We start from the raw sequence: 14,397 nt of genomic DNA, 5'->3' as shown, positions 1-14,397 counted from the left end.
GTGTTTATCCATCTTCCTTACATCCATTAGTGTATCTCCGTATTCACCTTGACTACCTACCTGTTGGACCCGTGTCCCCCCACTTGCCCAAGGGTCAGCTCCTGCACCACCCCATGGGCCCTCTCCCCCCAACTAATCCTGGTGTTGTCTCTCAGGAAGCCACTCGCCTTGTGGCCATACTGATCCTGCAAATCAACAAGCATGAAATGTAGGTAAACCGAGAGAGAGCTCGCCGTATACAAACAGCCGCTTGTGAAGTTTCACTCAACGTCCTGGCGGGTGTGAAAGCAACGCAGGTCTCTCACTGTCTTCCAGACGGTTACTTTATTTCAAGCCCTTACCCTGTAGCAAACACAACAAAAGAGATGTCCCACAGGCATCCCAGCAAACAGACAGTGGCTTTAACAGTCAGTGAGTGCGGAGAGAACATGGCAGATCCCGTGTGGAGTGATTCGCTGTCTGTGAACACGTAGCATCCTTCTATTCAAACCCACTGAAAGCAAAACAGAGAGAGAGAGAACCTTCAGGAGGTTAGGGAGCTGGATACACAGAGGTAACCCCACTACAAAACTCCCCCCCCCCCCCCCCTCTTCCCCCCCAAACACAGCAGCCTGGGGCTTAGACAAGAAGGGGGGGGGGGGGGGGGGGAGTGGAAACATGTCACTGGGCTAACATGGAGGACTTGTCGATTCCCTCTGCCGAAGGAGTGGCCACAGGAGGCCATTCAGCCCATCCAGCCTGCTCTGCCTTTCACTTGCTGACCTTCCAGCACAACCTACCTCAATACCTGGGCGTCTGTCCCACAAGATTGGGACAGCAGGTTTAAGAAAGGAGGACCAGCAGGCACAAGAGAATGGGGGAGTATCGCTGCCGAGCCTAACATTGACCTCATCTGCAGTAGCAGCACTCCCTAACAGATGAGAGGGTGAAGCGGGGAGGGGTTATCAAGGTTAGGATAAAAGGCACAGAATATCAGCAACAACACTGGCACCCCCCCTTGGCTTGACACCCAACATTAAACCTCACTTGGATCCTTTCCACGACTAGGCCAGTACTTATTGCCCATCCCCTAATTACCCCCCTTGAGAAGGTGGGGGTGAGCCAGCTTATTGAACTGCTGCAGTTCCCGTGGGGTATATGGACAGTGGTGTTCAGGAGGCTCACTCTGAAGAAATGGTCGATATACTTTCAACTCGGGGGGGGGTGGGGGTGTTCATGTCTGGGGTGGAAGGTGCTGTTGAAGGAGCCTTGGGGAGGTCAGTGTGCATCGTGTAGATGGTACACCCTGCTGCGACTGAGTGTCGGGGGGGTGGAGGGACGGTCATGTGCCAATCATGACGGGGGAGCTGCTTTGTCCCTGGACAGTGTTGAGCCTCTCCAGTGTTGTCGGAGCTGCACCAATCCAGACCAAACCTGGAGTATTCCCTCATCCTCTTGACTTGTGTCACGCCGAAGGCGGGACAGGCTCTGGGGCTAGGAGAGGATTGTCCAGTCGCAGGATTCCCAAATGGGGGCAGCCGTGCCCTATCAGGGTGAAAGCTGCTCGCGATGTTTCACGTTTCCCCCGCCTTCCCGTGAATCCCGCAGACTCTCCGCTCCCTTACCTGATCATGTGGGCGATTTCCCAGTTGGTATCTGACGATATCGGGCCCTCGATCTCTACACCAGCTGCTGACACAGTCGCGATCTGATACTGTGGGGCAAACAGACCAAAGCTGTCACATCACTGCCACGGAACGAGCAAGGATTGTGGAAGAGAAGAAATACAACAGAAACGGAGAAGATGAGGTGGCAGCGGCGGCCATTCGGCCCTCCCAGCCCTTTCCGCCTTTCAACAGGATCATACTCAACCATTTTCTGGTATCTCTCTTTGAGTATCCTTCCATTATTTATAAAATTCCTCTTCCTTTCTGCGCACATCTTTCCCCTTTCAGTTTTGCTCGGTTTTCCCGTTTTGAACGTCCCTGTTAAACCTGCTCCCTTTCAGGGAAGCATGTCCCAAGCTCACAATGACTCGCCACATCAGTGAACTCGTTCTCCCCTGATTCTCCTCGATCTGCATCCCTCTCTCTCAACCAGCCCTCCTGCCGGCCGGGAATGGTCTCTCCCTGGTTTCCCCTTGATTGGAGCTGTTGACGGTTTTAAACGCCTTGAGTGAATCTCTGTAAACAGGACCACCACAGCTTCTCCCATCTTCTGCTGTGACAGGCATCATAGAGATGGACAGCACGGAAACAGACCCTTCGGTCCAACCCATCCATGCCAACCCAGATATCCCAACCCAATCTAGTCCCTCCTGCCAGCACCCGGCCCATAGCCCTCCAAACCCTTCCTATTCATATACCCATCCAGATGCCTCTTAAATGTTGCAATTGTACCAGCCTCCACCACTTCCTCTGGCAGCTCATTCCATACACACACCACCCTCTGAGTGAAACAGTTGCCCCTTAGGTCTCTTTTATATCTTTTCCCTCTCATGCTAAACCTATGCCCCTATAGTTCTGGACACCTCCAACCCACGGAAGAGACTTTGTTTATTTACCCTATCCATGCCCCTCATGATTTTACAAACCTCTATAAGGTCACCCCTCAGCCTATGACGTTCCAGTGAAAACAGCCCCAGCCTGTTCAGCCTCTCCCTGTAGCTCAAATCCTCCAACCCTGGTAACATCCTTGGAAATCTTTTCTGAACCCTTTTAAGTTTGACAATATCCTTCCGATAGGAAGGAGACCAGAATTACATGCAATATTCCAACAGTGTCCTAACCAATGTCCTGTACAGCTGCAACATGACCTCCCAACTCCTGTACTCAATACTCTGACCAATAAAGGAAAGCATACCAAACGCCTCCTTCACTATCCTATCTACCTGCAACTCCACTTTCAAGGAGCTATGAACCTGCACTCCAAGGTCTCTTTGTTCAGCAACACTCCCCAGGACCTTACCATTAAGTATGCAAGTCCACTACACCTCCAATTTTGGTGTCATCTGCAAACTTACTAACTGTACCTCTTATGCTCACATCCAAATCATTTATATAAATGATGAAAAGTAGAGGGCCCAGCACCGATCCTTGTGGCACTCCACTGGTCACAGGCCTCCAGTCTGAAAAACAACCCTCCCCCACCACCCTCTGTCTTCTACCTTTGAGCCAGTTCTGTATCCAAATGGTTAGTTCTCCCTGTATTCCCTGAGATCTAACCTTGCTAATCGGTCTCTCATGGGGAACCTTATTGAACACCTTACTGAAGTCCATATAGATCACATCAAACCTCTTTGTTACTTCTTCAGAAACCTCAATCAAGTTTGTGAGACATGACTTCCCACACACAAAGCCATGTTGACTATCCCGAATCAGTCCTTGCCTTTCCAAATACATGTACATGCTGTCCCTCAGGATTCCCTCCAACAACTTGCCCACCACCAAGGTCAGGCTATGGTTCCCATGGCTTGTCCTTCTCCGCTTTAATAGCGGGGCACGGTCAACACCGATTGGCCACACAGGTTCAGCTGCCCTCCATTTGATGGCCCCGGCGGGGGGGATTAGGACTCAGACACACAGCGAGGGATTGGGAAATGTCAAAGCAGTGGGTCTGTCGTCCTCTGGAATTCACCAGCGATCACTGTCGTGTGGCACGAGTTCATCAGTCGGCAGGTTTATCAACTTGGCAAGGTTACATCTACAGTCAGGGACTGGTATGAAGCAGAGGACGAGGCTCCCTTCTGACAACTAAAACCAAAACACCCAGACAGCCTCACCTCCCTCTCAATCTGAAAAACAATATAACTTACTTCTCAGCCCCCAATCAGTTCGAAAGGAGCCCCCAATCCTTTCACTCACTCAATAATAATTTATCTAACTCCAACAGTGAAACAAACTACCAGAACCACTAACACAGCAAACACTTCCTTTCTAACTATTCCCGAATAAAACAAAATTCTAATGGTATGCTGTTCCAATAAATACAAGTCTTACTTATTTAACAAGACAACAGAATTTTGTCTCTCAAGATTACAGCCAGGAACACCTTCCGGAATGCTCCGCGGCCTATCCACTGAAGTTCTGTCAAGAACAGGTCCTCCCCTTCAAATTCTTCCATCAGGAGAACCTCTCTCTGTTGATTTCTGGGGTCAGGAATCTTAACTCAGAATACCACTGTACCTTGAGTCAGATGATGGTCATCTCAGAGCACTAATCTCTTCATATGGAATTGTGCTCTCATTCAGTTTTCAAATGTTCTCTTTGTTTATACCCTTGATGACCTATTAATTTCCTTACAATCTAATAGTTTTGACAATCTAGAAACAATCAGATTTAAATTTAATTGGTCCTTACTCTCCAAGTGCCTGGACTAAATTAATAGGCTAATTTTAATATCTGTTGTCTTGTTAAAAATGTTGCTTTGCCTGCTAACAGTCTCGTATTTTGATAGAAATGTTTTAATTTAAGCACTTGTAACTGGTAGTCATTTTCAAGTCGGTAAGCATAGACAAATAAACACATCATCTTTGAAAGGGACCACACACTCATTCCCCTCTATCATTTTGGAAACATCAAATTCTAACATCCTCTCTTCCGATCCACAAATACTTCAGGACTTCAGACTTGCCCACTCAGTACAAGAGCCAGTATGGATCAAGCATCCCTGAGACAGAGTTTTCAAGCAAGTTCCAAAAGGCTGCATTTGTTGTGGCTTGCAGGGCGTGAGATCACCACCAATGCAGTCGCAGTAAATGCGATATCGCTGCCAGCCATACTGCAGCTGACTCCCTGTCTTGGAGGTTGGGTCCTGCTGTGACGCTGAGCATTATGGGGGTATTCCAACAGGACAGCCACAAACAAAACGGGCCTTGGCAAAGATTTCACGTCAATTCAAATCCTGAGGACACATGTCACTCCCAAAACTTGGCACCGCCACTCCGCAACAGGCTGAGTGCACCTGCTGCTCAGGGCACCGGAGGGTCAGCACCAAGGGAGCACCTGCACCACCCAAGGGTCAGCGCCCGCACCGCCTGAGGGTGGCAGAACAGGGAAAAGGTTCTTGCAATGTAACAGATGGTGTTCCTGCGCGATATCTCCATTACAAGGACCCCAAGTTGTCACCCAAACAAGCAGAAAGCCACTTCCTGACTGTGTGGGGCAGACCAGAACCGAACCCTCCTGATGGCCAAGGGGCAGGTTGGCGCACTCTGGGATCTGACCCTTTCCTTGCGTCTCTCCCTCTCTTGCTCCCTGTGATTTCTTAAACTCAGTCCCTGGTGTGGGCTTCACCCAGCATTCCCTGCCCCAGAAGGCAGTGGAGAATTATCCCGTCGCTGTGGAACCACGCCCCTGACTGGGACACAATTTCCTTATCTGAGAAAGGACGTCCCACCTCCCACACGAAGGATTCAAACCAGAGTCCCCCACAACGTTACCCAGGATTGACAGCTTGGCATTAATCCCACCGGGCCAATACCTCCCCACTATCTCTCTCTCTGTCTGTTTCTCTCCCTCTGTCTCCTTCTGATCAAGCCTCTCTGACAGAAATGGACAAGCCCATTTACGAGACAAATTCACCACAGACTGTGCTCTCCCGCACACCTCTCTTTTCTCTCGCACTGCTGGCAGATTCACCCCCCCCTCCACCACCACCACCACCGGTCCCTCCCGGCCTCTCTTACCCGGTTATAGGAGCGTGCGTCGCGGTAGTAGAGGACCTTCAGGCAGCGCTCGATCAGCTGGCGACCCTCGTCTTTGGAGATCTGCTGCTTTTCTGCTACCTCCCTCATCAGGGGCTGCAGGGGACACAAAGAAGGGGGAGGGGGGTCAGTCCAGCAGGCAGGTGAGCGGGTACAAGAGGGAGGGAGGGTTGAGTTGGGGGGGTGAACTCACCTGTGCCAGATACGCCCCAAAGCCAGTTGCCACTGTCGAAGCCTCGTAGGCGACCCCCAGTTTGTCCACGTAACCTAGGAAACTGCAGAGGTCGCAGGTCAGTTTCAGAGCCACTGTTTCCACTGCCCTCCCCACACGTGTGTGCACACAGACCCCCCTCCCCTCCCCCCAATGTGGTGATCAACCCCAGGGCAGAACTGAAGGCAATGCCCTCCAATCTCCCTGTACCCTCTCAGTGCTGGGCCAGCGAAGCATCACAAACACACGGCTACAGTGCAGGCCATTCAGCCCCATCGAGTGCGTATTATCCCAACAAAGAGCATTCCACCCTAACCCCATAACGCTGCATTCCCCACGGCCAATCCATCCTAACCTGCACATCCCTGGGGCACTATGGGACAATTTCCCATGGCCAATCCACCCTAACCTGCAAATGTTTCAACTGAGCAAGGAAACCCGTGCAGACACATGAAGAACATGCAGACTCCACACAAAGAGAGAGAGACCGGGCAGATCGATTTCCCCACACAATCCGTCACGTCATTATCAGATTACAGAGTCAGTTATACAGTATGGAAACAGACCCTTCAGTGCAACTTGTCCATTTTGACAAGATGTCCAAAATTAATCTAGTCCTGTTTACCAGCATAATACCCATATCCCTCCAAACCCTACCTATTTATATACCCATTCAGATGTCAGTTAAATGTTGTCATTGTACCAGCCTCCACCACATCCTCTGGCAGCTCATTCCATACACATACCACCCTCTGTGTGAAAATGTTGCCCCTTAGGTCTCTTTTATATCTTTCCCTTCTCACCCTAAACCTATGACCCTCTAGTTCTGGACTCCCCCACCCCAGGAAAAAGACTTTGTCTATTTACCCTATCCATGCCCCTTCATGATTTTATAAGCCTCTAGAAGGTCACCCACCAGCCTCTGATGCTCCAGGGAAAACAGCCCCGGCCTGTTCAGCCTCTCCCTGTAGCTCAGATCCTCCAACCCTGTCAACATCCTTGTAAATCTTCTCTGAACCCTTTCAAGTTTCACAACATCTTTCCGATAGGAAGGAGATCAGAATTGCACACAATATTCCAACAGCGGTCTAACCAATGTCCTGTACAGCCGCAACATGACCTCCCAACTCCTGTACTCAATACTCTGACCAATAAAGGAAAGCATACCAAACACCCCCTTCACTATCCTATCTACCTGCGACTCCACTTTCAAGGAGCTATGAACCTGCACTCCAAGGTCTCTTTGTTCAGCAACACTCCCTGAGGACCTGCCCATTAAGTGTATAAGTCCTGCCCTGATTTGCTTTTCCAAAATGCAGCACCTGACATTTATCTAAATTAAACTCCATCTTCTTGTTGGGTAAAATCACACAGCAGGGTTCACGATGACGCACGGTTACTCAATCACCGTAGAGGAACGCGCAATTGCCCGTGTACACCAATTACCTCTCGCCGTTGTTCATCCCACCAATGATGACGGTGTTCCATAGGGGATTCAACTTACATCGCCTGAAACAGAGAGGGGGAGGAAAGTCCTGAGGCACTCAAAGGGCAGGTCACACACAGAGGGGTAGGGTCCGAGACAGCAGGCTCCCCAACACCACCATCACCACCTCCTCCTCCCGAGTGCAGCCTGGTCTCACCCACCACCCAATCAATCCGAAGGCAAGCAAGGCTACAGTGTACACATATGGGCACAGCAAAGGGCATTTCTATAGCACACCACCCCCGACACTTCAGAGACATGTTATCAAAAAGAGGAGGGGGTGACAGAGGTGGGGAGGGGTGACAGAGATAGGGAGGGGGTGTAGGGGGGTGACAGAGATAGGGAGGGGGTGTAGGGGGCTGGAGGGGGTGACAGAGATAGGGAGGGGGTGTAGGGGGCTGGAGGGGGTGACAGAGATAGGGAAGGGGTGTGGGGGGGTGGGGTTCAGCTGGGCGAGGGGATGTCAGCAACAATGTGGTCCAGTGATGTCTAGGTTGAGATGGGGAGGACCAGCCCATGGCCCTGACAGCACGTACCTGTTATACATGACTCTGGTAAGCCAGGAATGAATGGCTTTTGGACTGTAGCTGTGACCATCTCCAAGCAGCTCTTCATCAATCCTAGGAACAGCAACAAGGTAGTTCACAAAATCGAGAGAGTCCCCCATTCTCCCCCCTCACTCCCCGTGGGAGCGAGCCCCCCATTCTCCTCTCCCACTCCCCGTGGGAGCGAGCCCCCCATTCTCCCCCCAGTCCCCGTGGAAGTGAGCCCCCCATTCTCCCCCCCACTCCCCGTGGAAGTGAGCCCCCCATTCTCCCCCCACTCCCCATGGGAGCGAGTCCCCCATTCTCCCCCCCACTTCCTTCTGTGCCCCTGGTCACTCACATCATCTGCTCGATGGCTTGCTTGAGGTACTGGTAATCTGCGTAGTCCCCCGACGCACCCAGGACCATGTTGTCGTTCACCTTCATCAGCCTGGGAATATTCCGGAACCGGGCCATCGAACCGTAGGAGCCCAGCATGTCGGCGGCGAGGATGACCCCGCCGTCGAACTTGACCCCCAGCACTGAGGTTCCTGTCACCATGGGATTCCTGTGATGGAGAGGAAGGGTTACATACTCTGGAAGGTGCACTGGGAAAAGGGGAGCCGTCAGCCAGTCCCACAGACCAGCCCTGATCCTTTTACAGAGAACGCGAGTAATAACACGTCCCAGCTGGGTCATTGCAAGGGTTGTATGTTCTTTGGCCGAATAACTGCTCGGTAGAATACAGGGGGTGGGGGTGTGTGGGGAGCATAACAAACATGGTGACAGGACCAGTCAGCCCTTTGGAGCCATTCCGTCAATCAGTACTCCATCGCCCCTCCTTCACCCGTCATCACTCTAAAAAATCTACCCCCCTCAGCTTCGGCGTTTCCAGGTGGCCAGTCCTGCAGCCGCAATGACACTTTTTTATTTGTTTGGGGAGTGGGGGGGGGGGGCGGTTTGGTCCCAGACTTTCCCTCCCCTTTGACCCTTGAACAGCCCATCTTGAACAGGAGGGATCTGCCCCCTCACTCTGGACTCTGAGCCTCCCTCTGCCCCAGTGCTGATCCAAGAAAGTCGAATTCTCCCAATTACTTTGGACAACTGAAGGAAATCAGAAACCCCAACCCCGTGTGCGGGTGGCTTAGTTTAGTGTGAGTTCCTTCAAAACATTTTTCTGTGAAGATATGTGCGTGTGGTATCTTAAGAGAGCTACTCATTAATGCTCCAAAAAGCGAGACAAAATAAAAATCCTAACGTTCACGCAGCATTGCCCTCTAAGAAGGGTCATAGAGTCACAGAGATGTACAGCATGGAAACAGACCCTTCAGTCCAACCCGTCCATGCCGACCAGATATCCCAACCCAATCTAGTCCCACCTGCCAGCACCCAGCCCATATCCCTCCAAACCCTTCCTATTCATATACCCAGCCAAATGCCCCTTAAATGTCGCAATTGTACCAGCCTCCACCACTTCCTCTGGCAGCTCATTCCATTCACATACCACCCTGTGTGTGAAAAAGTTGCCCCTCAGGACTCTTTTATATCTTTCCCCTCTCACCCTAAACCTATGCCCCTCTAGTTCTGGACTCCCCAACCCCAGGTAAAAGACCTTGTCTATTTACCCTCTCCATGCCCCTCATGATTTTATAAACCTCTATAAGGTCACCCCTCAGCCTGTTTCCTTTCTTCCTGGTGGTGGAAATTGAATAAAGATTTGTAGACCTGGCGTCTTTCACTGTGTCTCACACCTGCGCGCGCACACTGACAAAAAGGAAAAAGAAAGAAAAAAAAAATAAACAGGAGTGTCAGACATCCCGTTCACAGAGAGCTGGATCAGTGTGGAGTGAAGGACTCCAATCATTCTTTTCCTGCATTAAAGAGGAAAGGAGACAGATTCTGTTGTCTTCCCACTGAGGAGGAGTTTATTTTGAAGTTTTTGTTTCTTCTTTACATAAAAATAAAAAAAGAGGAAAAAAATGAAAACCCTAACGTTTTTGAGATGTTGGGTTCGAGGCATGAAAATGGCTGCTTTGAGCATCAGGGACAATGTGCCATTAACTTCCTAAACACAACCACCCCTGCTGCATAACACCCAAAGGCAGCTTACCCTCACCGAGCGTCACATCCTGCAAGGTGTCACCTCCCACTGTGCGATGCTGACCCTCCGACCAACAGTCGTAACATGACCTTCCAACCCCGAGACTCAGTGCGCTGACCGATGAATCGGAGGTGTGCAAAGTTAAAAATCACACAGCACCAGGTTATAGTCCAACAGGTTTAATTGGAAGCACACTAGCTTTCGGAGCGACGCTCCTTCATCAGGTGATTGTGGAGGGCTCGATCGTAAGACAGAATTTGTGGCAAAATTTGCTAGTGCCTCCAATTAAACCTGTTGCTGGACTATAACTTGGTCTTGTGAGATTTTTAACTCTGACCAATAAAGCAAGCCAACTTAACGCCTTCTTCACCACCCTGTCGACCTGTGACTCCACGTTGAACTCTGAACCCCCCCCCCAAGGTCTCTTTGTTCACCTTGAGACACCCAGCACCTGCTCCTCTGTAATATGATGTGGAGGTGCCAGTGTTGGACTGGGTTGGACAGAGTTCAAAATCACACAACACCAGATTATAGTCCAACAAGTTTATTCGGAAGCACTAGCTTTCGGAACACCGCTCCTTCAGCAGGAGGGATGAAGGAGCAGTGCTCCAAAAAGCTTTTACTTGCAAATAAACCGGTTGGACTATCACTTGGTTGTTGCAATTTTTAAACTCTGTAATATGGACACTTTTTAAGTTATCACTATTTCTCCAAGTTCTCTACCTTCCATATCCTTCTCTGCAGTAAATACTGACACAAAACGCTCATTTAGTATCGCCCCCCCCCCCCCCTATCTCCTGCATACATAGATGGCCTTAATCTCTCCTCAGTTACCCTTTTGTGCAAAATATATTAATGGCAAAATCTCTTTGGATTCTCCTTAACCCTATTTGCCAAAGCTATTTCATGACCCCCTTCTCGGCCTCTTAGAGTCATAGAGATGTACAGCACAGAAACAGACCCTTTGGTCCAACCCGTCCATGCCGACCAGATATCCCAACCCAATCTAGTCCCACCTGCCAGCACCCAGCCTTTTAAATGTTGCAATTGGACCAGATGTCCCGTGAGAATGCACTTAATGCCTTCTCCTCTTCTGGGGAAATCACTCACCTTCCGCTGTCTTTTCCTGAGCCAGAGCCTCAATTTCTCTTGTCATCCAGCCTTGCCCCTCACTCTAACAGGAACATACTGTCTCTGGACTCTCGTTATCTCATTTTTGAAGGGCTCCCACTTTCCAACATCCCCTTACCTGCAAATATCTGTCCCCCAATTAACTTTGGAAAGCTCTTGCCAAACACTGTCAAAACTAAAGTCAAAAACTAGAGAGAGAGATGACCAAGTTTAGCCCCCTCACCCCTGCACAACATCTGATAACTACCGTAGGTTTGCACAAGGACTTTCACCCCACCCTCCAGGAGCTCCCCGATTTCTACCCCTCGAACCATCGAGTACCCTACCCAAACCCCCACACACACTATCCACCCCATCTGCTCTGGGAACTGGTCCCACACTCGCCAGCAGCCCCCTTCCCCCAACACCTCCACCCCCAGTCAAACCACAACCCACCCCCGCCGATAACCCCCTGAACCCTCCAATAACAGCTTTAACACCCCAATCACACCAATAAGCCACTTAACCCTCCAAACCCACCAATAACCCCCCCCAATAACACCCCAAACTCCCCAATAACCCACAAACCCTCCGACAAACCTCCCCCTCTCCCCCGAACCCTCCGACAAACCTCCCCCTCTCCCCCGAACCCTCCGACAAACCTCCCCCTCTCCCCCGAACCCTCCGACAAACCCCCCCCCCTCCCCCGAACCCTCCGACAAACCCCCCCTCTCCCCCGAACCCTCCGACAAACCTCCCCCTCTCCCCCGAACCCTCCGACAAACCCCCCCCTCTCAACCCCCCCCTCTCCCCCGAACCCTCCGACAAACCCCCACCTCTCCCCCCCGACAACCCCCCCCCCACCTTCTTCTAACAGACTCCCTGAGGCACCAGGAAAGGGAAATGTGACGCCCCACGTGGCCGACCAGCCAAGAACACACTGAATCAAACTGAGACGGTCGTGGTGATGGGGGGGGGGGGGGGGGAACGGACGGGAGGGGGGGACGGGAAGAGAGACGGTGGGGGAGGGGAGGGAGTAGGCGATGAGAAGGGGGGTGGAGGGGAGAAGAGACGGTGGGGAGGGAGGAGGCGGGGAGGGGAGGGGGGGGTGGGGGTGGGGGGTGAGGGGGGTGAGGGGGGGTGGGGGGGAACGGCAGGTCCCCCCCTCCCCAATGATGGTCAATGGGGGAGACACCATGACACAGCGGATCATGACGTTTATTGTTCCTGCGGACCCCCCACACCCCACACCCCACACCCCACACACACACACACACACGGGGGACTCACAGCGTGTGGCCCACCGCCCCCGGCAGCTCGGAGCCGGGCACCGAGTAGAAGCGGCCGGGCCCCGGGACTGAGATCCCTCCTGTCACCGCCGCCATCTTGGTCGGACTGTACCACCGCTTCCCCCACTCACAGGGACAGAGGCGGAGCCTGGGGACGGGAGGGGGGTCCGCCCCAACAACCCTCATCGGAAACCTACTCCACACCCGGGAAACCCGCTCCGATCCAAACCCAACAAATATACACTCATTTTCCACATGGTTTCAGCCGCCCGGTCCCCTTCCGGACTGCCTTGGCTTTCAGTTGAGTCGTTTAATCCCTTTCTGACACCCCTCTGACCTTACGGTGGTATGTTCCAGCTTCCGCCGGAACCCCGGCCAGGACTGTACCATACACCCTGTAGAAGAGGGGGGGCGGCTGTAGGATCATTCCACAAAATCCCCCGATGCTCACCCCAATAAAACACCTCTCTCCTGTAACAACAAGTCTATATTTGTTTTATCCGCTTTAAACCGCCCAATGTCTATTTTAGAGTGTCGTCTCCCTCAATGTGAACCCCTAATTTAAAGTGAGCCCCTCCGCCTTTAACTTGGTACATCCTGCCTCCCTTCGAACCCGAACTGGACTGCACCACAAATACCTGGGAAGAGGGGCTCCTCCGTCATTTGGCTCCACAATATCCCGCCTCTCTGTATCAACAGCACCTCTGTCTTTATTTAGATTTGATTTTAACAGCCCTGAGCTCTTTTAGAGCGTCGTCTCTCTCACGTCAAAGCGTTTATTCCGTTGGCGAGTCCCACCGCCTTTGAATTGGTACATTCCGCTTCCCTTGCGCCCAAATGAGACTGCACCACATGAACGAAAGATGGGGATCCTTTTAACACTGCTCCACAAAATACGCGACGCCCGCCTCTCTCCACCAGCAGCACCTTTAACAATAATTATATCCTCCTTTAGCCGCCTTTGGACCTTTCACAGTGTCGTCTCTGTCGAGTTAAAACCTTGAATTCTTTCGGAAGTCCCCCGCGATTTACATTGGTACATTCCACCTCAACCTGGACTGCACCATAACCTGAGGGGGGTGGACGAGGTTAACAACTCAACACCTATCCAGAGTAAATCGCCTCACATCCTGCAGGCCGGCCTCCCTTCATGGGTAACATCGTCAAATATTATATAATATGATGTTCTTCGAATTTGACCCCATTGGAGGGTCGTACCTCCCTAATGAGTTGTTTATGTACCCCCGAGACCCCTCCTCATCTCCACTTCCCTTACATTGGTATATTATGTCTCCCCAGCCTCTCTCTGGACTCAGATGCTCCCCAGAGGAAAGGGGAGCGGACAGGAAAGGCAGGAGTATGCTCACTTCCCCCTTCTCTGCAACACCCTCCTCCTAGGATTGGCCATGCTAAATTGTCCCATAGTGCCCAGGGATGTGCAGGTTAGGGTGGATTGGCCGCGCTAAATTGTCCCATAGTGCCCAGGGATGTGCAGGTTAGGGTGGATTGGCCATGCTAAATTGTCCCATAGTGCCCAGGGATGTGCAGGTTAGGGTGGATTGGTCATGCTAAATTGTCCCATAGTGCCCAGGGATGTGCAGGTTAGGGTGGATTGGCCATGCTAAATTGTCCCATAGTGCCCAGGGATGTGCAGGTTAGGGTGGATTGGCCATGCTAAATTGTCCCATAGTGCCCCAGGGATGTACAGGTTAGGGTGGATTGGCCATGCTAAATTGTCCCATAGTGCCCAGGGATGTGCAGGTTAGGGTGGATTGGCCATGCTAAATTGTCCCATAGTGCCCAGGGATGTGCAGGTGAGGGTGGATTGGCCATGGGAAATTGTCCCATAGTGCCCAGGGATGTGTAGGTTAGGGTGGATTGGCCATGCTAAATTGTCCCATAGTGCCCAGGGATGTGCAGGTTAGGGTGGATTGGCCATGCTAAATTGTCCCATAGTGCCCAGGGATGTGCAGGTTAGGGTGGATTGGCCATG

The 14,397-nt window shown here is 51.7% G+C and overlaps 1 protein-coding gene across 1 annotated transcript; it reads right to left on the bottom strand.

Moving 5' to 3' along the window:
• Positions 1-309: 309 nt before the first annotated feature.
• Positions 310-12,548, bottom strand: psmb4 (proteasome 20S subunit beta 4). Its single transcript, XM_072548984.1, has 8 exons — positions 12,406-12,548; positions 8,266-8,472; positions 7,917-8,000; positions 7,341-7,403; positions 5,877-5,958; positions 5,666-5,779; positions 1,605-1,693; positions 310-493 (listed from the first exon to the last, which is right to left on the bottom strand). Exons 1-8 carry the CDS (start codon positions 12,498-12,500, stop codon positions 481-483), a joined length of 747 nt encoding a protein of 248 aa, XP_072405085.1. The 5' UTR covers positions 12,501-12,548; the 3' UTR covers positions 310-480.
• Between the last annotated feature and the right edge of the window lie 1,849 nt (positions 12,549-14,397).

This window comes from Chiloscyllium punctatum, chromosome 28, assembly GCF_047496795.1.
Source record: "Chiloscyllium punctatum isolate Juve2018m chromosome 28, sChiPun1.3, whole genome shotgun sequence".
Classification (NCBI taxonomy): domain Eukaryota; kingdom Metazoa; phylum Chordata; class Chondrichthyes; order Orectolobiformes; family Hemiscylliidae; genus Chiloscyllium; species Chiloscyllium punctatum.
Note: the sequence above shows the minus strand (reverse complement) of the source record. Positions and strands in the feature narration are given on the sequence as shown.